The 19,330-nt window shown below is 42.6% G+C and overlaps 1 protein-coding gene across 1 annotated transcript; it reads left to right on the top strand.

The window, feature by feature from the left end:
• The first annotated feature begins 12,284 nt into the window (after nucleotides 1–12,284).
• On the top strand, nucleotides 12,285–19,051 carry TTR (transthyretin). Its single transcript, XM_025429234.3, has 4 exons — nucleotides 12,285–12,441; nucleotides 13,567–13,697; nucleotides 15,548–15,683; nucleotides 18,787–19,051. Exons 1-4 carry the CDS (start codon nucleotides 12,373–12,375, stop codon nucleotides 18,892–18,894), a joined length of 444 nt encoding a protein of 147 aa, XP_025285019.3. The 5' UTR covers nucleotides 12,285–12,372; the 3' UTR covers nucleotides 18,895–19,051.
• The last annotated feature ends 279 nt before the right edge of the window (nucleotides 19,052–19,330 follow it).

The raw sequence follows: 19,330 nt of genomic DNA, 5'->3' as shown, positions 1-19,330 counted from the left end.
ATCATTGTTCATGCACCAGTCTCCCTAAGTTACTAATATCTGCAAATAGCTCCTTCTAAATAGGTTAAGAGACTCTGACTCAGGGACGCCTGAGTGGCTCAGCAGTTGAGCGTCTGCCTTTGGCTCAGGGCGTGATTCTGGAGTCCCAAGATCAAGTCCCACATCGGGATCCCTGCATGGAGCCTGCTTCCATGCATGGAGCCTGCTTCTCCTCCCTCTGACATCTGCCTATGTCTCTGCCTCTCTCTGTGTGTCTCTTGTGGATAAATAAATAAAATCTAAAAAAAAAACTAAATAAAATCTAAAAAAATAAAAAAAAAGAGAGAGAGAGAGAGAGAGACTCTGACTCAATAGAACCCATATGTCACAGATTCTTTGCTTAACCTCTCTCAACACAGAACTTTGGCTAAGAGGTTCTTATTTGCCCCCATGAACACCTGGCCAAATGCATTTGTTTCTGAACAAGGTTGGAGGTCATTAAAGGTAGGAGGCACCTGGTCACTGGCCAGCCGTGCCCTTTTAATATACCCAGCTAGCCCTGAAGCTCTGCCCCATTAGCTGACACCATGAGAATTTGTGTTGTTGTCTTTGTGGGTGTGCAAAGAGCCGTAGAGTACTACATCTCCAATTTGTGATCAACTGACTCAAAAAAAAATGTATCTTATAAAGAAAAAACCCTGAAGTCTAGAAAAGTTAAGTAACTTCACCAAGTCTACCCACCTAGAGGGTGGCAGATCTGCTAAGGAACCAGACTCTGGACTCCAAGGCCCAATCTCACTCCTGAACGTGAGTTATAACCAACTTCAGGGCACATCATAACTACCTGGAGATCTTGTGAAACCAGATGGTTGGGCACCCACACCCCCAGAATTTCATATTCAGAATGTTCGGGGTAATTCCCTAAAATTTACATTTTAGTAAGTTCCCAGGGAATGCTGCCACTCTTGGTCTGGGGCCACACGATTTTAGGAAATACTGGGTGCCTGGGTGGCTCAGTTGGTTAAGTGTCTGATCTCAGGGTGTTGGGATCCAGCCTTGAGTCGGACTTTCTGCTTAGCGACGAGTCTGCTTCTCCCTCTCTGTGATTTCTCTCACTTTTGCCCTCCATCAAATAAATAAATAAAATTAAAAAGAAAAAGAAAAAAAGATCTAGGGTGTGTGGTAGGGAAGAAGTTGTTCCTCTGACCCCAAAGACACAAAAGATTTATCTAACAACTCAGAATAAAGGCAGTTTATTCCAGTTTCCAAATCTGCTCTGAGCTAAGTAAAAAGTGAAGTGAAACCATCTTCTAGAGTGCATGCTCTCGAAGCAATCCAATGTCAAGGGAGCAGCCCATCAGACTGAACCACAGCAAAGGAGTTTTGGAGTTGAGTCTGTCATCAACGATGCAGAAATGAATCCTCAGGCAAATACAGAAGCCAGATAGAGGTCCGTGGAAAATCACTGGGGTGGAGATGGGCCCAGGTGAGCAGGCTGGGAAAAAAAGGTGCAAGAAGGAATTCAGGAGCTCAGACAGCCCAGCTCAGGCTGGCCCTTGGAACCAAGATCATGGACAAATGGCAGTTAGATTGTTTAGCCAAGATCAGAAATGCCAAATGTCAGCTATAGAAGACAAGCAAGTGTTGATTCACTGAGAAAAGAAGCAAAACCTAGCTGCAATTGGAAGTGCTCTCGTCCATTTGTGGAATCATTCGACAAGTGTTTATTGGGTATTTCCTGTGAGCCAGGGCCTGCATGAGGGCCTGCAGATGCAAAAAGTAAGGGGGCATTGCCTCTTCTTTCAAGGCATTATTGTTCCCGGCAAGAGAAACTAAGTACCAACAAGTCTGACAAATGTGTAAATGTTTAAGAGAGGTAGAAAGCACTTCAAGGAGAGGAGTAAACTTCTGCCTGGGAAAAACCTCTGTTTCAGGCTTTTGTTGCTTTTATCACTGACAAATGTTAGTTGACTGTGGAGTTCCAGCCTCGAACCTCTCACTGTTGTTAATGGTGATCCGTGACCTCCAAATGCTGGAATCCAACCCGAATGCTCATGATTCTGAATCTCCAGCACCAGGCTGATTCCTGCCTCCACTCTCCGCACAAGCTCCGTCTCCCAGGCTATTCCCAACTACTAACTGGACAAGGGCGCCTGGCTCCCAACCCTTTAAACTTGATGTGCCCCCAACTAGATTCACCTTCTTTCATATTTCTAGCTGTAACAGTGGATAATTTGATCATCTAAATAACCTCCCAAGCTTAAGTCCTCCAGTCGTCCTTGGCTCTTCCTTCTCACTCACTTTCCACTCCTGATGGCACCAGAATCTCTTAATTTTACCTTCATGACTGTCTTTCATTTTGGCTTTTCTCTCTGTGACAGTGGCCTTCATCAGCACTTCGCTAGGCTCCCAAAGCTCCCTCTTCTCAGAAAACTTCTGCCTCAAGCTTCACCCTCCACACAGGGTTTCTTTCATATACTAAAAACCCTGTGGGAGCTTTGTTTGTCCCATCAGGCAGTTAGCTGTCTGAAGGAGAATGGTCAAAGAGGGAGTAGAAGGGCACAGGTTGACAGGTCACAGGAACTGCAGTGTTCAGCTGATGCTTGAAGAACCACAGCAATACATAAAGGTGGAGAAGAACTAAGCCTTGGCTATCTCTGAATGCCACACAAAGGATATTGTGATCAACTCTATTTGGCTGGCCATGGGGGGTGAGAGAAAGCTTTTGAAGAGAAATGTGATGTAATCAGAGGGATGCATTAAGAAAATTAGTTTGGCAGGAGCTTATAGAAAAGATTCTATGGAAAATGGATGAGCAGTGATGTTGCTGCAGAGCCATCTGAACAGGGTTGACCTTGAACTGTCTCTGCCCTCTGCCTTTAGATGTGCAAAGGCTCTCAGTCCAGAAATAAGACCTTCAGTTTACTACACTGGTATTCTTATTCACTGCCTTTTGTCTTTCCGTCAGAGAGACACTCTCTAATCTTAAGTTATCTCTCCATCTTCCTCAACTCCCTGTCACTCTGGCATCCCCCTGCTTCACTCTGTTGAACACTGTCCCTTCCTTCTAAACCAGTGACACCACACAGCCCGATTACTATGGTAACATTGGAGAAGGTCAGTTTTCCACGTGAAACCCAGCTGGCCTTCTCCGTCAGGGGCATTACCTGGGTGAATCTGTCAATTCACATGGGCCAACCAATGTCCAAAGTCAACTCTGGACATTCCAAACCACTGTTTCATCTAAAATCTCAGAGATGGACTTTTGGTGACCAAGCTCACAAACGCTGAAGCATAAATAAACATTTCAGTGTAGTAATATTCCATAACAAACCCAACAGTCACCCAGTTTGGGAGGTCTTCATAGCACTCTTCTTTACCTCAGGGAGAGTCCTGTCCATAAAACTACAAATCTTCAATCCAAACAGCCAACAATAGTTTCCTTCCACTACTAACCAATCCTGGGAATGACTGCCATTCTCTTTCTCTATGTAAGCTAGTAAACTCCATTAGATTGCAGCCCAGGGTTGCTAAGCTGGGGCTCATTCTGTCTCTTTGCCTAGGTTCTTAACCACATTGTGCATAAAAGTTAAAATAAAAAATTAGAGGATTACAAAGGAAGTCAATGGCATTGAAATGATACTCCTGACCAGTGGCCAGTGAGCTTTCAAACAGCCCTCCTAGGGGCCGTGAGCTCCCTAACATCATGAGGCAGAGGGCTCCAGGCTCACTATAATCGAACATCTTGGGGGACCTGGGTGGCCTTTAAAGTTGCTTATAATTTAGTTATTAAGAAAATATATTTGCCCTTTTGATGAGAAACAGCATCATTATAAAGATTTTCAAAAATTATGAGGTAGGTTTATGTTCTTGCTTATAAGTAAAACTCAAACTTCTCAAGAAAGCATTGAAGAGCTTGCACAATCTAACTCTGAATTGCATTTCTGGCTCATCTCCTTAGGCTTACATAATCCACAATCCATACAGTAGACACTGTCTTCTTCCTCTTCATTCTCAGGCCGTACCTGATACTCTTCCACTTGTGCACTTTTGCTCACCCTGGTTTCCACGTCCCTCTGTCCTAACAATTCAGTGCTCAGACCAGCTCCTTTATCCTTCACAAATTAGGCTCCAAGGGCCCAATAAAATCAGAAATAGCAATAAGAAATATAACCAAACACTTACAGCCACGTATCAATATGTCATGGCTGAAACTCCCAACCCATGTGTAACAGGTGGAGTACACAGGATACATAGGAATGGTCCCCTCTACTCTTGGAGTTGGCAGATAGGGCTTGGGGAGCTGGGTTCACTAGGCTCATCACCTCCAAATGGAGCAGACTTTTCCATTTACCCTAAATGCTGTTCTTGCAGGAGTGGAAAATTGGGTGAAGCACAGCATCCAGAATCCTCTTCAGTCCAGACTTTATCAGATTCCAGGCTCCAAAATTCCTCCTAACCCCTCCTAACCTGCTTGCTCTGTTGCCTCCATTACTGTTCCATTGCCTCATTCCTGCTCTTAGTGTCTCTGTCTAGCCCTTTAAAACTGATGCTTCCAACAAACTCTATGCTTGGTTCCTAACCCTGGATTTCAGATTTTCCTCTATTCCATGTATTACTAACTTCTCCTTCTGCCCCGTCCAGTTGAGGTTCTCAAATGCTTCCTTACTTGTAGGGGCCAGGAATCACACATACTGCTCCTTTTCTCCGACTTAGATTGTATTTATCTTAGATGATAAGCTTAAATCTCACTTCTTACAGAAGCTTTCCGTGAGCCTGAAAATGACTTCCTCCTTCTCTGAATAATTACCTACTTCATCAGCTACTTCCCATTGAATGACAAATATATTTTCTTAATAATTAAATTATAAGCAACTTTGAGGGAGTGCCTAGGTGGTTCAGTTAAGCATCTGACTTCAGCTCAGGTCGTGATCTCAGGGTTCTGGGATCCAGCCCTGGATTACATCCAGCTCCCCACTCAGCGGGGAGTCTGTTTCTCAGCCCCTCCCCCTCCACCGACTATCTCTCTCTCTCTCAAATTAATAAATAAATAAAATCTTGTAAAAAATTTAAAAATAAAAATAATTAAATTACAAGCAACTTTGAAACATGTGCTTCTTGATATTTCTCATGGTGATGGCTAGCACATGGCACACATGCAAAAGATGCCCAACAGTTGCTTGTTTTTTATTCAGTTGATGAACACAAAATATCCCTATATTAGTCATATTTCCAAAATTGAAAGATATATACAAGTCACCAAAATATGGATCCTGACCCATGGATCTTGGATGATGACTTTAAGCTGATTCTAAGCTGAGATGGGCAAAGATATAAAATCAATTGACTAAGTCTTTTTTAATTCCACCTGGTACAATTGACTCAAACCCCAGGGCAGTCTCTTGGTGAACTGAGCTACGCCATCAGGCAATCACAAAGACATGTTTGGAGAAGAAAGTAATCTGTTCCCTACTACCTTTCCAGCAGGCCATGCCCCAGTTTTTGCTTATCTTTCACAGGATATGGCCACATAGGCCAGTCCAGGTGGCATGTAACCTCAGGTCTGTTTTGCCATACCAGCTTCATGAAAGCTACAGAGGAAAACAGACAAACACAAAGAAAACCTGCCAGCTAGATAAGGACCTGGAATCTCCTCTCCTATCTATACCTCTCCCCATCATAGGTGGAGCTTGGGTGAACTCTGAGTGGCTCTAGAAACCAAAACTCTAGCTCCATCTAATAACTACTTATGGATAAAATGCTTAACAAATGTGTGATTGCTGAGACAGATGTGGATGTGGATCCAAGCATGGGTGTCTTGACTTTGAATCATCTGAGCTACTAACAACATGTAAATTAAAATTCCCCAGATAGAGATGGGGTCTTGGTGTGGGCCACGGCTGCTATGTTTGCTGATGTAGTCCCCAAAGATGGCAGCCTGCAGGATGAGAGCTGTGGAAGAGTCTTATACTGGAGACTTCCCAATCATTTTTCCTAACTAGGCTAGGCAGTAAGATTCAACCATGAAACTAAAATTACAATTCATAAAAAATAAAATGTGGTCTAATGAACATATCCCAGCTACAGTTTGCCTTTACCTGCATGACTGTCCACATGAACAATGAAAGAAGGGAAGACAGAGGAAAAGGCTTTTTAGTGTTTGTTCAGCAAATCCCTGAGGAAAGACATGCCAGATGAGGTGGACACAAGCATTATGAGCACAAGAAAAACATACTCAATGGCGAAGAAAGGAAAGTTTTCAGGCTTGTCAGTAGTTTAGAAAAAATGTTTTCAAAAAATTAGTCAAGTTCCTTTGCAGTAATTCCTTGCTTACTCAGCAACCTTCTGACTATTAATTAAATTGGTATTATGGTTTTAAAATGAGTCTTTTATGATTTGTTTACCTTTAATCAAACCCACAGGGCTTATTCATCTTGAGAGGAGCTAACAGAATTGAATTCTCCACGCTGCAAAGATCCAGGGCCGCCCACCCCCACCCCTTCCCCTGAGACCCAGTCCAAGTACTTGGCCAGCCAACTCTCCACTAGACCTAATCAGCTTACTTGCAATAATATTAATAAGCATTTCAGGATTAACAGATCACTGGCTAGCTGTTCACATGCACCTTCAGAAACTAAAGAAGAAAAAAAAGAGTTAACCTATTGTACTTCAAAATATTAATAAGTAAGTTTGTTCATTATAAGGGAGAGAGCAGAAGATTCTTAAATTAAGAACAGGCCTGAGTTGCTTAATAACCACTGCATATTCTTTTTTTTTTTAAGATTTTATTTATTTATTCATAAGAGACACAGAGAGACAGAGAGATAGGCAGAAGGAGAAGCACAGGTTCCCCACGGGGATCCTGATGCTGAACTCGATCCTAGGACCCTGGGATCACACCCTGAGCCGAAGGTAGACACTCAACCACTGAGTCACCCAGGTGCCCACCACTGCATATTCTGTAGGAAGAGGAAGAATGTTATCATCAAATTAGTGTATTTTACCTCAATTAAACATCTATGCTATAGGTCCCATAGTCAGAATGTGAGGAAAAACAATATTTGGCTAAGAAAAGACAGATCTGCAGCATAAATGTTTCAATAACGCACCTTCTGTTTTCTGGCAATGGATCCTTATTGCTGCTAATATTTGCCCTAGAGCCTGGTTTCTTAGGACTCCAGGAATGTGGTGACCTTTGACCTTAATTCATTGCACTTGATGGATCCCATGCCCCATCTTTCTAGAAGAGCTTTACACACTCAAATAAACCTGGGAAAGGCAGGCCTTCTTATCTTACAGCGTCTGTGTTTATCCATGTGACTCTCAGTCATCAGCATAGATTGCCTCTCAGGCAGGAAATATTGGACCTTTCTTGCCTTTGTCATTGTTCTTTTTTTTTAAGTTAATTTATTTATTTATGATAGTCACAGAGAGAGAGAGAGAGAGGCAGAGACACAGGCAGAGGGAGAAGCAGACTCCATGCACTGGGAGCCCGACGTGGGATTCGATCCGGGTCTCCAGGATCGCGCCCTGGGCCAAAGGCAGGCGCTAAACCGCTGCGCCACCCAGGGATCCCCTTTGTCATTGTTCTGTACAAGTGTCCCTTTGACCAAGAATGCCTTTCCACTCCTTTTCTCTTCTTCCTACTTGATCTTCTCTCACCTAAAGAGTGCTGTAAGTTTCTTCCCTTGAACTCTCTTAAGTTAACTTTAGACTATCTGCATGTGATCTTTAGGTGTCGGCAAAAAATTTTCTCTTCTTTTTTCTGTTAAAAATAACCTCTATCTCTGTAAATTTATCGAAGATTCAACAATCAAGTGCAGGATGTTCCTTGTACTCTGAATGACTCCACTTTCCGTCCACCTCCTTGTCTTGTTCATATTCAAATTTTATTAATGATTTCCAGATCAATGACTGCTTGGAAGGCAAGCAAGTCAAAGTGGCCAAGAACAAGGCTTGGAGGGCACACTAATGCAGTGAATTAAAGGATCAACTCAATAGGATGGAGGGGGGATGAGATGATAATGATAAGACATAAATATAGGTTCCCATATTTAGGTTAAAATTTATAAATGATAACCACCTGAGATAGCCTCTCATACCTGTTAGAATGATGATCATCAAAAAGAAAAGACATAGTGTTAGTCAGAATGTGGAGAAAAGAGAACCCTTGTTCACTGTTGGTGGAATGTAAATTGGTTCAGTACTATAGGAAATAGTATGGAGGTTTCGCAAAAATTTAAAAATAGAATTACCATATGATCCAGCAATTCCATTTCTGCATACATAGCTGAAGGATATGAAAATAGGATATCAAAGAAGTATCTGCATTCCCATGTTCATTGCAAGGTTGATATGTAAATACATTGGATTATTATTCAGCCATGAGAAAGGAGGTCCTGCCATTTATGACAACATAGATTGAACTTGAGGGCATTAAGCCAAGTGAAATAAGCCAGACAGAGAAAGACAAACACTAAGTTATATCACCTATATGTAGAATCTAAATAAAAAAGGAAAGAAAAAAAAAGTCAAACTCAGAAACAGAATGTAGAAAAGTGGTTGCCAGGGCTGGGAGGTGGGAGACGTAAGATGTTGATAAAAGTACAAATTTCAGCTATAAGATGAATAAAGTATAAGGACTTAATGTAAAACATGGGACTTTTGTTGGTAACAGTATATATAGAACTGAAATTTGATACAATAGTGGAACTTAAATGTTCTCACACATAAAAAGGATAAAGGGCACCTGGGTGACTCAGTCAGTTAAGCATCTGACTTTGGCTCAGGTCATGATCTCTGGGTCTTGCGGTCAACCCCCACATCAATCCCCATGTCAAGCCCCACATCCCACTCCATGCTCAGCAGGGAATCTGTTTCTCCCTCTCCTTTTACCCCTCCCCCGTGCACCCTCTCTCTCCCTCAAATAAATAAATAAAATCTTTTTTTTAAAAATGATAAATATGTGAGGAGATGGATGTATGAATTAACTAGATGGTGGGAAATGCTTCCACAATGATGTATGTATCAAATCACCACAGTATACATTTTAAATACCTTAAATTTTTCAAGTATACCTCCATAAAACTGAAAGAAACAAATAAAATAGCATTTATAAATGATAAAAGCATAGGGCAATGAATAATATATGATTATTTAAGATCACAGGGACCAACAAGTCACAATGTATAGTGTTATGATAAGGGGGGGCAGTCATAGCTACTAAGGTATAAATGCTCTCAGGGTGCACCATTGACAGTGTAATGCCTTTGCCAAGGGAAATAATGGTCTCAATGTCCTGTGTGTTGGCCTGATCCCATCTGGGTCATGTGTTCCCATCAGAGCATCCCATTTGAAGAGAAACAGTGTCCCATGGGAATATGTCAGAGGAGAAGTTCTGGGTGATAAGTTTCCAGAAACTGTGTCTGAAGACGAATTATTCGAAGAAATGAATGTCTGTTTGGCAAAATAAAAGACAGAAACAAAAACAAAAAAATCCAGCTGTCATTCACTATCTAAATGGCTATTGGGAGACCAGCAATGGCTAATCTAAGTTTCTAGGAGGCCAGGCAAGAACATAGATAAGACAAAGGAGGGCATGTATAAGGAAACAAGCTTGAGCCTCATAGTGCCACTAGAAATGTCACCTAGCTTCAGAGCTGGAGGGATTCCTAGTGAGTTGTGACATCTGAGAGTGAGAGCCGACTGTCATGTGTGAATGTAGGCCTAGAACTGCCATCTTTTCTGATTTTTCAAGAGAAGCCAGAAACCCAAATTTTTATGCAACGTGTCTCAACTTTTATTTTTAGCAACTATTTCAGAATATTTAAAGAAACATTCCACAGCCCATACATTCCATATCTATGAGCTGGTGGCAGCCTGGGAGTGCCAGTTCATAATGTCCGCAGAAGACATTTCTAGGTTTCAACAGAATGTACTGCTAAGATGGAAGATTGACTTGGGATATGAGAGAATTTTCAAATATTTACATAGTCAGAACACAGGCTTCCCATCGAAGTTCTGAGCAATGGGAACAAGTCAAGAAAAAATTGGATGACAATTATAAGAAATGTTAGAGAAATGGTTTTCTCCATAACAGAGATGTTGAGCCAAATTATTAGAACTATCCTTGACACCAGAGCAGTGGTTTACAGTTTACAAAGAGCCTTTATATCATCTCATATTAGAAGTAAGTAGAGGGACGCCTGGGTGCCTCAGTGGTTGAGTGTCTGCCTTTGGCTCAGGCTTTGATCCTGGGGTTCTGGGATTGAGTTCCGTATCAGCCTCCCCACAGAGAGCCTGCTTCTCCCTCTGCCTGTGTCTCTGCCTCTCTCTGTGTCTCATGAATAAATAAATAAAATTTTTTTGAAAAAAGTAACTAGGAAGGTCCTTTGAAGCAAAATATTAGATATTTCTATTTTACAAATGCTTAAACTATCTGAGGTATTAAATAACTCAGAGGAGGTCATCCTGGAAACGGAGCAGCAGAAGTGGGAATTGGGTGATTGCATCTATCTATCTCCAAACTCAAAATTCTTTCCAATGCCACTTCAGAGGCAGACCCTAAAGCTCTAAGATTCCAATTCTAGCTATGATCAGAAATGGATTTGCTCATTGTTTCCTGTGAGTCCCTCACCCTCCCCAAGTCTTCTGCACATTTCCATATTTCTGAGATGCCTCCCTGTCCTTCCACTGCTCCCTGAAAGCCTTTGTCCTTCACAATCACTTGTCGGCTTTCTTTCAGCCTGATTCTGTCAGCGACAGGAATGCTCTCCTAGCCCTTACTGCTCCAATCTGGTCTTATCCTTGACATGTACTTGTCCCAAATTTTTGTCTATCTTCTGCATGTCTCTGTAAGGACAAACCTGTCTTGATTAATCTATGAACAAAGCTACATATACGCACGCTCTCATACAGCCGACTTGATGCTTGATCAGTGAATCATCAAAGAGTGATCATTTCTGGGCATGCATGTTGGGAAGAGGGAGGGAATCCACTGTCAATCATAACTTCTAGTTCTCGCAGTCATCTCTACTTCTAGAAATTTGGATTATGATTCTTTTAAAAAAAAAAAAAAAAAAAAAAAAGCTCTAAGCCTAACATGTGGCCCAAACTCACAACCTCAAGACCAACAGTTGCAAGCTCTATTGAGTCAGCCAGGTGCCCTGGATTATGATTCATGAGATTTAAAAGCCAGGTGAGAGGGATCCCTGGGTGGCGCAGCGGTTTGGCGCCTGCCTTTGGCCCAGGGCGCGATCCTGGAGACCCAGGATCGAATCCCACATCGGGCTCCCGGTAGCATGGGGCCTGCTTCTCCCTCTGCCTATGTCTCTGCCTCTCTCTCTCTGTGACTATCATAAATTAAAAAATAAATAAATAAAAAATAAATAAATAAATAAAAGCCAGGTGAGCAGGCTTGTTTCTGCACATCAATGCAAGAGAAGCAGTAAATAATATCTAGTTCTCTTGGTGCCTGGGTAGCTCAGTAGGTTATGTAACCGACTCTTGGTTTTAGCTCGGGTCATGATTTCAGGGTCATGGGATCGAGGCCGGTGTTGGGCTCCACGCTCAGCGCAGAGTCTCCTTGAGATTCTCTCTCCCTCTCCCTGTGCCCCTTTTGCTTGCACTGTCTCTCTCTCCAAAATAAACAGATAATTTTTTTTTCCAAAAAAAGAATATCTGGTCCTCTGTATTTCAGGTTCTTTAATGCCAGCTTGAAATACATCATTATTTCATGGGTTGAGATGAGCCTTGTCTGGGAAGAACACAAAAATGGTGGAGAAATTGCTGTGTAAGCAAGGCTTCCAGATGACTTAGTTTGGCTAAAACATAGGCTTTTTAAAATATAAAGCACTGTCAAGTGTTTCTCTTGTGGACTCCTGGACATACATCAAGTGCAGTGATGTTCTCTAATGCCCTGTATTTAGCCACGTGAGGCCAAATGTCATTCTGTGTGAAATAAACTATTACAACTTGCATCTAGCATCTAAAATGAAAGACAAAATGTACAGAAAATGGAAAAAAACACGCAGAGAACTCAGTAAGGGAGAAAATACATAGAGATATACCCCAAGAATGCTGCTGCCTCCAGCCACGCAGAGAGAAGAATATTTGTGTTTGGTCTTGTTTGTTTTGTCTTGGCAATCTAGCGGGTCGATGACCTGTTAAGAATAAGAATATTTCATAGAGCTAATGTTCCTACACTCTAATCTCTCTAGGCAAGGTTCATATTTGTGTGAGTTACTTATTCTCTCTTTGTTGACTAAGTCAATAATCAGAATCAGCAGGTTTGGAGTTAGCTTGGCAGGGATCAGCCCCATGGCTTGGGAGAAGGGAGTATAAAAGCCCCACAGAGGGGGCGGCTGCCACAGAGGCCCTGGTGTTCTTGGCAGGATGGCTTCTCATCGTCTGCTCCTCCTCTGCCTCGCTGGACTGGTACTTGTGTCTGAGGCCAGCCCTGCGGTGAGTGTTTGATTCTGTGAAGTCCTTTTGTATGATCCTTATGTACACTAGTTGAAGTGGAAGTGACTTCTTTTGGCTCTGCCAGCTGGCTTTTGTTGCTAGGACAAGGGTACCCAGCATCAACTCTTAAATCTCATTGATGCAAACCTCAGACTGAATCAAGTTCTGCAGAGCTCACTGAACTGAGGCTTGGACCCTGGGTGCTCCCTGCTCTTGCTTTGGTGCCCTGGCTTTACAGTGCCTGGCTCCTCCACTCCATTCCCTCAGCGAGATGGTAGAACTAAAGGTGTGATATTCATGAAGCCACCGATATTATGTTTTCAGAAATGCATCCTTTCATAAAGCTTGTTTCTTTTCAGCTAATCTAAAGGTATTGATTGATTGATTTTTGCAAGGCTTGGCAGACACTGTTCTAATCAAATACCTAATTCTTAAGTCCTCTAAAAGAATTAACTCATACTATAAAATGGCCCATGAAACAGCCTGACATTATTTTGCAGCCAGTGAGAGGGAATTACTACAGCAACAGCCGACTACAATGCTCTCGGGGAAAAACTAACTATTTGGTCCTATGGCACATTATACCTTTTCAGTAATTCCACTCAAATAGTGAGGCTTAACAAAGCAACTCTTCTCAAAGGGCCTACTTTCTCCCTTAAAATTCATTATACACGTCCCTGGTCAATTGTAGCGTGTCTGGAGACAGAAATCAGCTTTGCTGTGGAAGCAATCATGTCTGGTCACACTGAGAAGGGGAGCTCATTAACTATCAACACTTGCATTGCTGGAAATGGAATTGGCATGTACTTTTTACCTTGTTCCAGATTTCTAGCACCATAAAGAACAGATCCTTTTAGGGGCACCTGGATAGCTCAGTTGGTTAAGCATCTGCCTTCGGCTCGGGTCATGGTCCTGAGGTCTTGAGATCAAGTCCCACATCGGGCTCCCTGCTCCACGGGAAGCCTGCTTCTCCCTCTCCCTCTGCCTGTCACTCCCCCAGGTTGTGCTCTCCCTCCTTCTGTCAAATAAATAAATGAAATCTGAAAATTTTTTAAAAATGAAAAGAATAGATCCTTTCCCTCTTATCACTTTTGTTGACCTCTTTATGGCCTTCTCTATGCCCAGGGCACTAGTGGACCCAAGTGTCCTCTGATGGTCAAAGTCCTAGACGCTGTCCGAGGCAGCCCTGCTGTCAATGTGGCCGTGAAAGTGTTCAAAAAGACTGCTGATGAGACCTGGGAACCCTTTGCCTCCGGGTAAGCTGCCCAACAAATCCGGACATGGGGTCTCATTCTAACTGCTCATTCTCCTGCCACTTATTATAGAGAGTGGCTCACATCATTCACTGAAGAATCTTCAACCAAGTAGACTGGAAATGCAGGCAGGGGTCAAGTAGGTGGTGCAGAGGATGCCATCTTCTTGCTTTGCCTCACTTCTCTGGAAGTGCCCAGAATGGACAGCCAGCCAGCACCTTCTCATACTCTAGTAGTGCTTCCCCTGCCTTCTTGGGCCACAGACCACTTTAAGAAGGTAATGAAAACTATGGTCTCCATGCCCAGAAAAATCACACACACACACACACACATACACACACACTATAATTTCAGGAGTGTCACACATTCTTTGGTGCCCTCGCATAACCCTCAAGCTGAGGGTCCTTGGCTTGGAATTTTAGGCAAGATGTACAACTGTGCCACTATTAATGGCAAGAAAGGAATTGAGGGACAGGTCAACAAGGCACCTGTCTGTAGTTTATCTGGATCATCCAGAATCCAGCACTTTCGTCCAACAAGCACTTGTGGAGCACCTACTCTGTGCCAGGTTGGAGGCTGTTGCACTCCATAACAAAAGGACACAGACAAGAAAGTCACATAAGCAAAGCATGGCCACAGACCCATCACCCAACATCAGGTGCGACAATGCCTTCTCATCGGCCATTTCACAATTTTCAGAATGTTTTGCCCCCTCCCTTAGCAAGAATTTCAAAGAAAATGCACATTAGGGAACCGAAACCAACTAACTGGGAAAAAAAAAATGAGCAGCCAAGAAACCCTCAGCTCCAAACAATACTGCTAAGTGTTGATGTCTCCAGGAAGGACAATGTCTGTGGGTTTTAATTGAATCCCAAGAACCACATTATGATTCTTCACCCATCACCAGGAAGACCATTTTCGTTAGTGTGGTTTCAATTGCGTTTTTATTTGTGAATTCATTTATGTTTATCTAAAATGCCAAGCACAATGTGGAAAGTACTTAAGAGAATATTCTAAGCAAGAGATAGAATGAACACCCAGAAGTATTGAGATGTTCATGTGAATCTTTTTTTTCTTCTGACAGACAAAAGAGAGAGAGAGAGAGAGAGAAATTAAATATTTTCTTCCTAGAAAAGAAGAAAGGTGGAAAGACAATGATCTGAGTTAGTAAAGACAATTACCGTTTCTATTTGTCAGTTTTTGAGGTCTAATGGACAGCAGTTTTTAATGTCAGCAATGGAATACAAGTTGCCTAGCTATTTTTTTTAAAGGAGTTGCCTCATATTTGTTGTTAGCAAAGTGTTACCAAAGAGATGAAATATATAAATAATAATCTCAGAAACAGGTTCCTGGTTATACTTTGGGGCTCCCCCTGTGAGTGCAAGTGATACTGCCTCTGAAAGACACCCTCACATCAGGGGGGAAAGGAGTCAGACCCTGGTGCCAGAGGGACTGAGAGGCCAAGCGGCTTGTGGCCACTTCCGAGGCCTAGTAATGAACCTTCACCCAAAAGCCAACCCTGGACTGCAGTGACTATTTTTGAAGTGAAACATTATACCCATACCTCTCATCCTAAGAAAAATGTACAACGAGCTTTTTGAAACATTTCTGACAAATTTCCTGTCAGTTGGTTTCAGTTACTAGGACTTCACCTTTCCTTCCCTCTTCCTTTCCTGAATATGTGTATGTGTATATGTATATTTATATGTATATTCCCCCCACATATACACACCGCATATATATGTCGTGTGTGTGTGTGTGTGCATGCGAGCGCGTGTGCGTGTGTGGTGTTACCTTGCCGTGGCATTCAGTCCCCCAATGCCTAACTTAACCTGTAATTTTGTACCTTCTAGGAAAACCAGTGAATTTGGAGAGCTCCATGGGCTCACGACTGTTGAGAAATTTGTAGAAGGGGTATACAAAGTGGAATTAGACACCAAGTCCTACTGGAAGTCACTTGGCATTTCCCCGTTCCATGAATATGCAGAGGTGAGAGAGTAGAGACACTTGAGTTGCTTTTATTATTTTTTTGTTTTGTTTTGTTTTGTTTTGTTTTGTTGTTAATCCCAGGCAGTGGTCAGTCTGCACATCACACACGCCATGGAAATGTCATAAGGATGGCACTGAACTAGCACAGACTCTCTTTTCTGTTTCTAGAGTCAGAAATCTGTAACACTCTGAAAAGCAGAGTTTATTTCTAAGTGTGGTGGAAACTCATTGAGTAACATGACTTGTATTTACATGATGCTCCTTATTATCTTCTTTACTTGCACTGACTAGGAATACTTACTTGCTGAGGAACTGTTAATATGTTGTATGACTAGCAGCCCTCCAGACCCTAACTAGGGTGTTACGGAATGGAGCATAGAGGTGCCATTTTACTTCTCTAAAATCCGAAAAAAAACACTTCACTCCAAAACACATCTGGCTCCCAGACATTTGGAGAAGTGATTTGGGGTGATGCATATACAGACAGCAAATTCAAAATAATAACAGTAACACAACAGATAACACTGGTTGAGCCTACACCACGTGCTAGACTGCTGTCTTTTCTAGACTTAACATCCCCAATCTTCCTCCACAGCCCACTGAGGTGGGTCCTCATTTTATCATCCTCCTTATACGGGAGAAGAATTTGAAGCACCAAGCAGTGAAATAGCTTGCCCAAAGTCACAGGCTAGTAAAGGGAGGAGTAGAAATAATTACCAACAGGGCCCAGGCTGGGCTTAGATTCAGGTGTGTTTCAATTTACCTCTTGTAAGAAGTCAGGCCAAAAATAATCTTAATAAAGCCACATTTGTAACCCTTGGTTCACACTTTATTTTTTGCTTATGAGGTAGTAGGAACCTCCAAGTTATACACAGGCCCAATCTCAGTGTCTTCTCCTTGTCTGTAGTTCCTTAAGTCATTTAAAACAGATGGCTGTCATGGAAATAGAATCCAGACATGCTGGTCAGAGTTAATGATCATATAATCGCATCAAAAATAGCTCAGCATGACAGGGAACCATCCTCTCTGGCTTAGGCATGGATGAGACTTTCAATTGATCAAATGGTTCTTTTGGTAGACAGTGTTGCCAGAAAACCATAGGGGCCTGTTTGACTTCTGAGGCTCACAAGTCATCCAGGGAGAGGGCGCTCCCCATCTACCAAGAGGCTCGCTTTTGGCTGCTCCTCCTCAATGATGCAGCAAGACAAAGAGCCTAGTTGAGATTGTGCAGGGCTTGGAGGCGCCTACCATAACACATCCACCCCTAGAGGCTCAGCCTCGGCCATAGATCCAGGATCAGCCTCCTTGGAACCCTTGTCTTCCCTGGTCTCAGGCTAATGAGAAGATGATACCATCCAGGCCGTGCTGCTCCTATTCATTAAATATTCACTTCCTTGTCTGTTACTTACTTAGTATTCGCTCAACTAACATCTTGAAAATAAAAGCCTTCTATGTGTCCAACACTCCACTAGATGCTAGAAATTCCTAAGTGAAAACACGCTTCCACCCTGGAGGTAGAAGGGGAGGCACTGATGTCAGACCTATTAGGTGGGACTGTCAGCCCAATGGATATGGGGAGTGAGAGAGAGAGAGAGAGAGAGCAGATGCACAAGAGTGAGTCCCACTGTCTCAGCTCAATGGCTTGTGCTGGCAGGTTCAGTCATGAGTCCCTCCCTGCCAGCTTTTTCCCATCAAGACTTCCCAGGCAAGTGCTCTCCTTCTGTATTAGCCAACTCCTCCTTTGCCAGTGACCCTGGTGGCCCTGTTATACTTACTGAGGGAGTTAGGAAGTTTCCTGTGAAACTAGTAGTCCTCTTAACAGGATTTCAAGCAAAGATTATGCCATATACAGTTTTGAGGAAGAATCAAGTGGGGCTGGAGGCCAATGTCAATATTAGACAGGAGAAGCTTTCCCTGGACGATTCTAAACACTTGGCCTTTAGCTTTTTCTCCTTCAGAGATTCTTAGGTGATTCTTACTTACTCTTGCCCTAATGTTATTTTTCTTTTCAGTATGATTCAATCAGATCTTTTTTTTCTCCTGTCTCCAAACAACCAAGGTTTCCTAGAAACAAAATGTATTTATGCAGGATGTGTCCAAAGCTCAATCCAAGGCCTGGACACAAAAGACGTGAAAATTAAAGACCTCCTCACTGTCCCCCATCTCGCTCCTGAACCAGGTTCATCCCTACTTGTCTCACTCTGGCACTGGGACTATCCCAGTGCCTAAGTCTCAGAAAGTCTACTAAACCTGCCTGATGATTAACTGGAACAACACTTTGGTCAACAATTTGTCCAAATAGGAAGCTCTAATGAGCTCCAACCCATGTGTGTCTATTTCAAAATTCCCACACAATCTTCCACACTCTGCTATTGTAACTAGAGCCTTACAGCACCTTTACCCCATATTTCATAGCTTGTTATACACATAAAAACATACTTGTTCTTCATGTTAGAAAATGCAAAGGAATAGAGAGAGAAAAATCTCTGGGTTTGGAGACAGGAGCCTTAACTTCTAACCTTGCTCTGTCCTATATAAACTTGGCCCAAACATGAACTCAGAGGTCTGGTTTACTTATCTATAAAATGGGAAGAATATTCCCTTTCAGTTCTACAATTCTAGGTCTCTGGTGTCGGATGGGAATAGCAGTCACCATTCTTCGGTGTTTGGGTCACTGGGCACCAGTTACTACCTCTTCTTCTTTTTCTAAAACCAAGAAAATGGACAAGAGCATTTAGGTTCTCTGTGATTTCCCTCAGTTGGGCTAGGGCCACCCTGGTTTCTAGTGTGAATTTGTAAAAAAAAAAAAAATAGAGAGAGAGAAAAAGAGAGAGAGAGAGAGAGAGAGAGAGAAAGAGAGAGAGAGAGAGAGAGAGAGAGAGACCTGATATAGGTAAAGAAATCTTGTACGAAGCGTTGTGCCAGGCACCCATGGAGTCTTACCAGCATATTTGGATTTTTGCCTTTTGTTCAAACTGTTCCAGAGATAGAAATCATAAAATAAAATGGATTAAATTGGCATGGGACTTCCAGTGGTCTCTCTCTCAGTGACTCACATTTTTTGGCTCTTTGCGAAATGGACCCTGTCTGTGCTCTCTCTTAGGTGGTGTTCACAGCCAATGACTCTGGCCTCCGCCACTACACCATCGCTGCCCTGCTCAGCCCCTACTCCTACTCCACGACAGCCCTTGTCAGCAACCCCAAAGAATGAAGGACTCCTCCTTTGGTGGATTTGAAGGAGAAAGGACAGGATTTTGTGTAACCAGTAGTATTCCGTTTTTATTAAAGCAGTGTTTTCACTTTATAAGCTATCCTAGAAACTCGGGCAGAGATAATAAAACATTCCTATTAAAGCACTTCCCACTTCATTTGAACTTGTTTTTTTTATTTCCTGATTGTCCTTTCAAAAAAAAATCTAATTTTATTTTTTTTATTATTATTATTTTTAATAAGTATTTTTTTTCAATTTATTTATTCAGGGAGAGAGAGAGACTGAGAGGCAGAGACACAGGCAGAGGGAGAAGCGGGCTCCATGTAGGGAGCCTGACGCAAGACTTGATCCTGGGTCTCCAGGATCAGACCCCGGGCTGCAGGCGGCGCTAAACCACTGCGCCACCAGGGGTGCCCCAAAAAATCAAATTTTAGAG

Source organism: Canis lupus, chromosome 7 (assembly GCF_003254725.2).
Source record: "Canis lupus dingo isolate Sandy chromosome 7, ASM325472v2, whole genome shotgun sequence".
Classification (NCBI taxonomy): domain Eukaryota; kingdom Metazoa; phylum Chordata; class Mammalia; order Carnivora; family Canidae; genus Canis; species Canis lupus.
Note: the sequence above shows the minus strand (reverse complement) of the source record. Positions and strands in the feature narration are given on the sequence as shown.

Coding starts and splice junctions, on each gene's coding strand:
- TTR (XM_025429234.3), top strand. CDS start 12,373: ATGGCTTCTCATCGTCTGCTCCTCCTCTGCCTCGCTGGACTGGTACTT. Junction 12,442..13,566: donor TGTCTGAGGCCAGCCCTGCG/GTGAGTGTTTGA, acceptor CTCTATGCCCAG/GGCACTAGTGGACCCAAGTG. Junction 15,684..18,786: donor CGTTCCATGAATATGCAGAG/GTGAGAGAGTAG, acceptor GCTCTCTCTTAG/GTGGTGTTCACAGCCAATGA.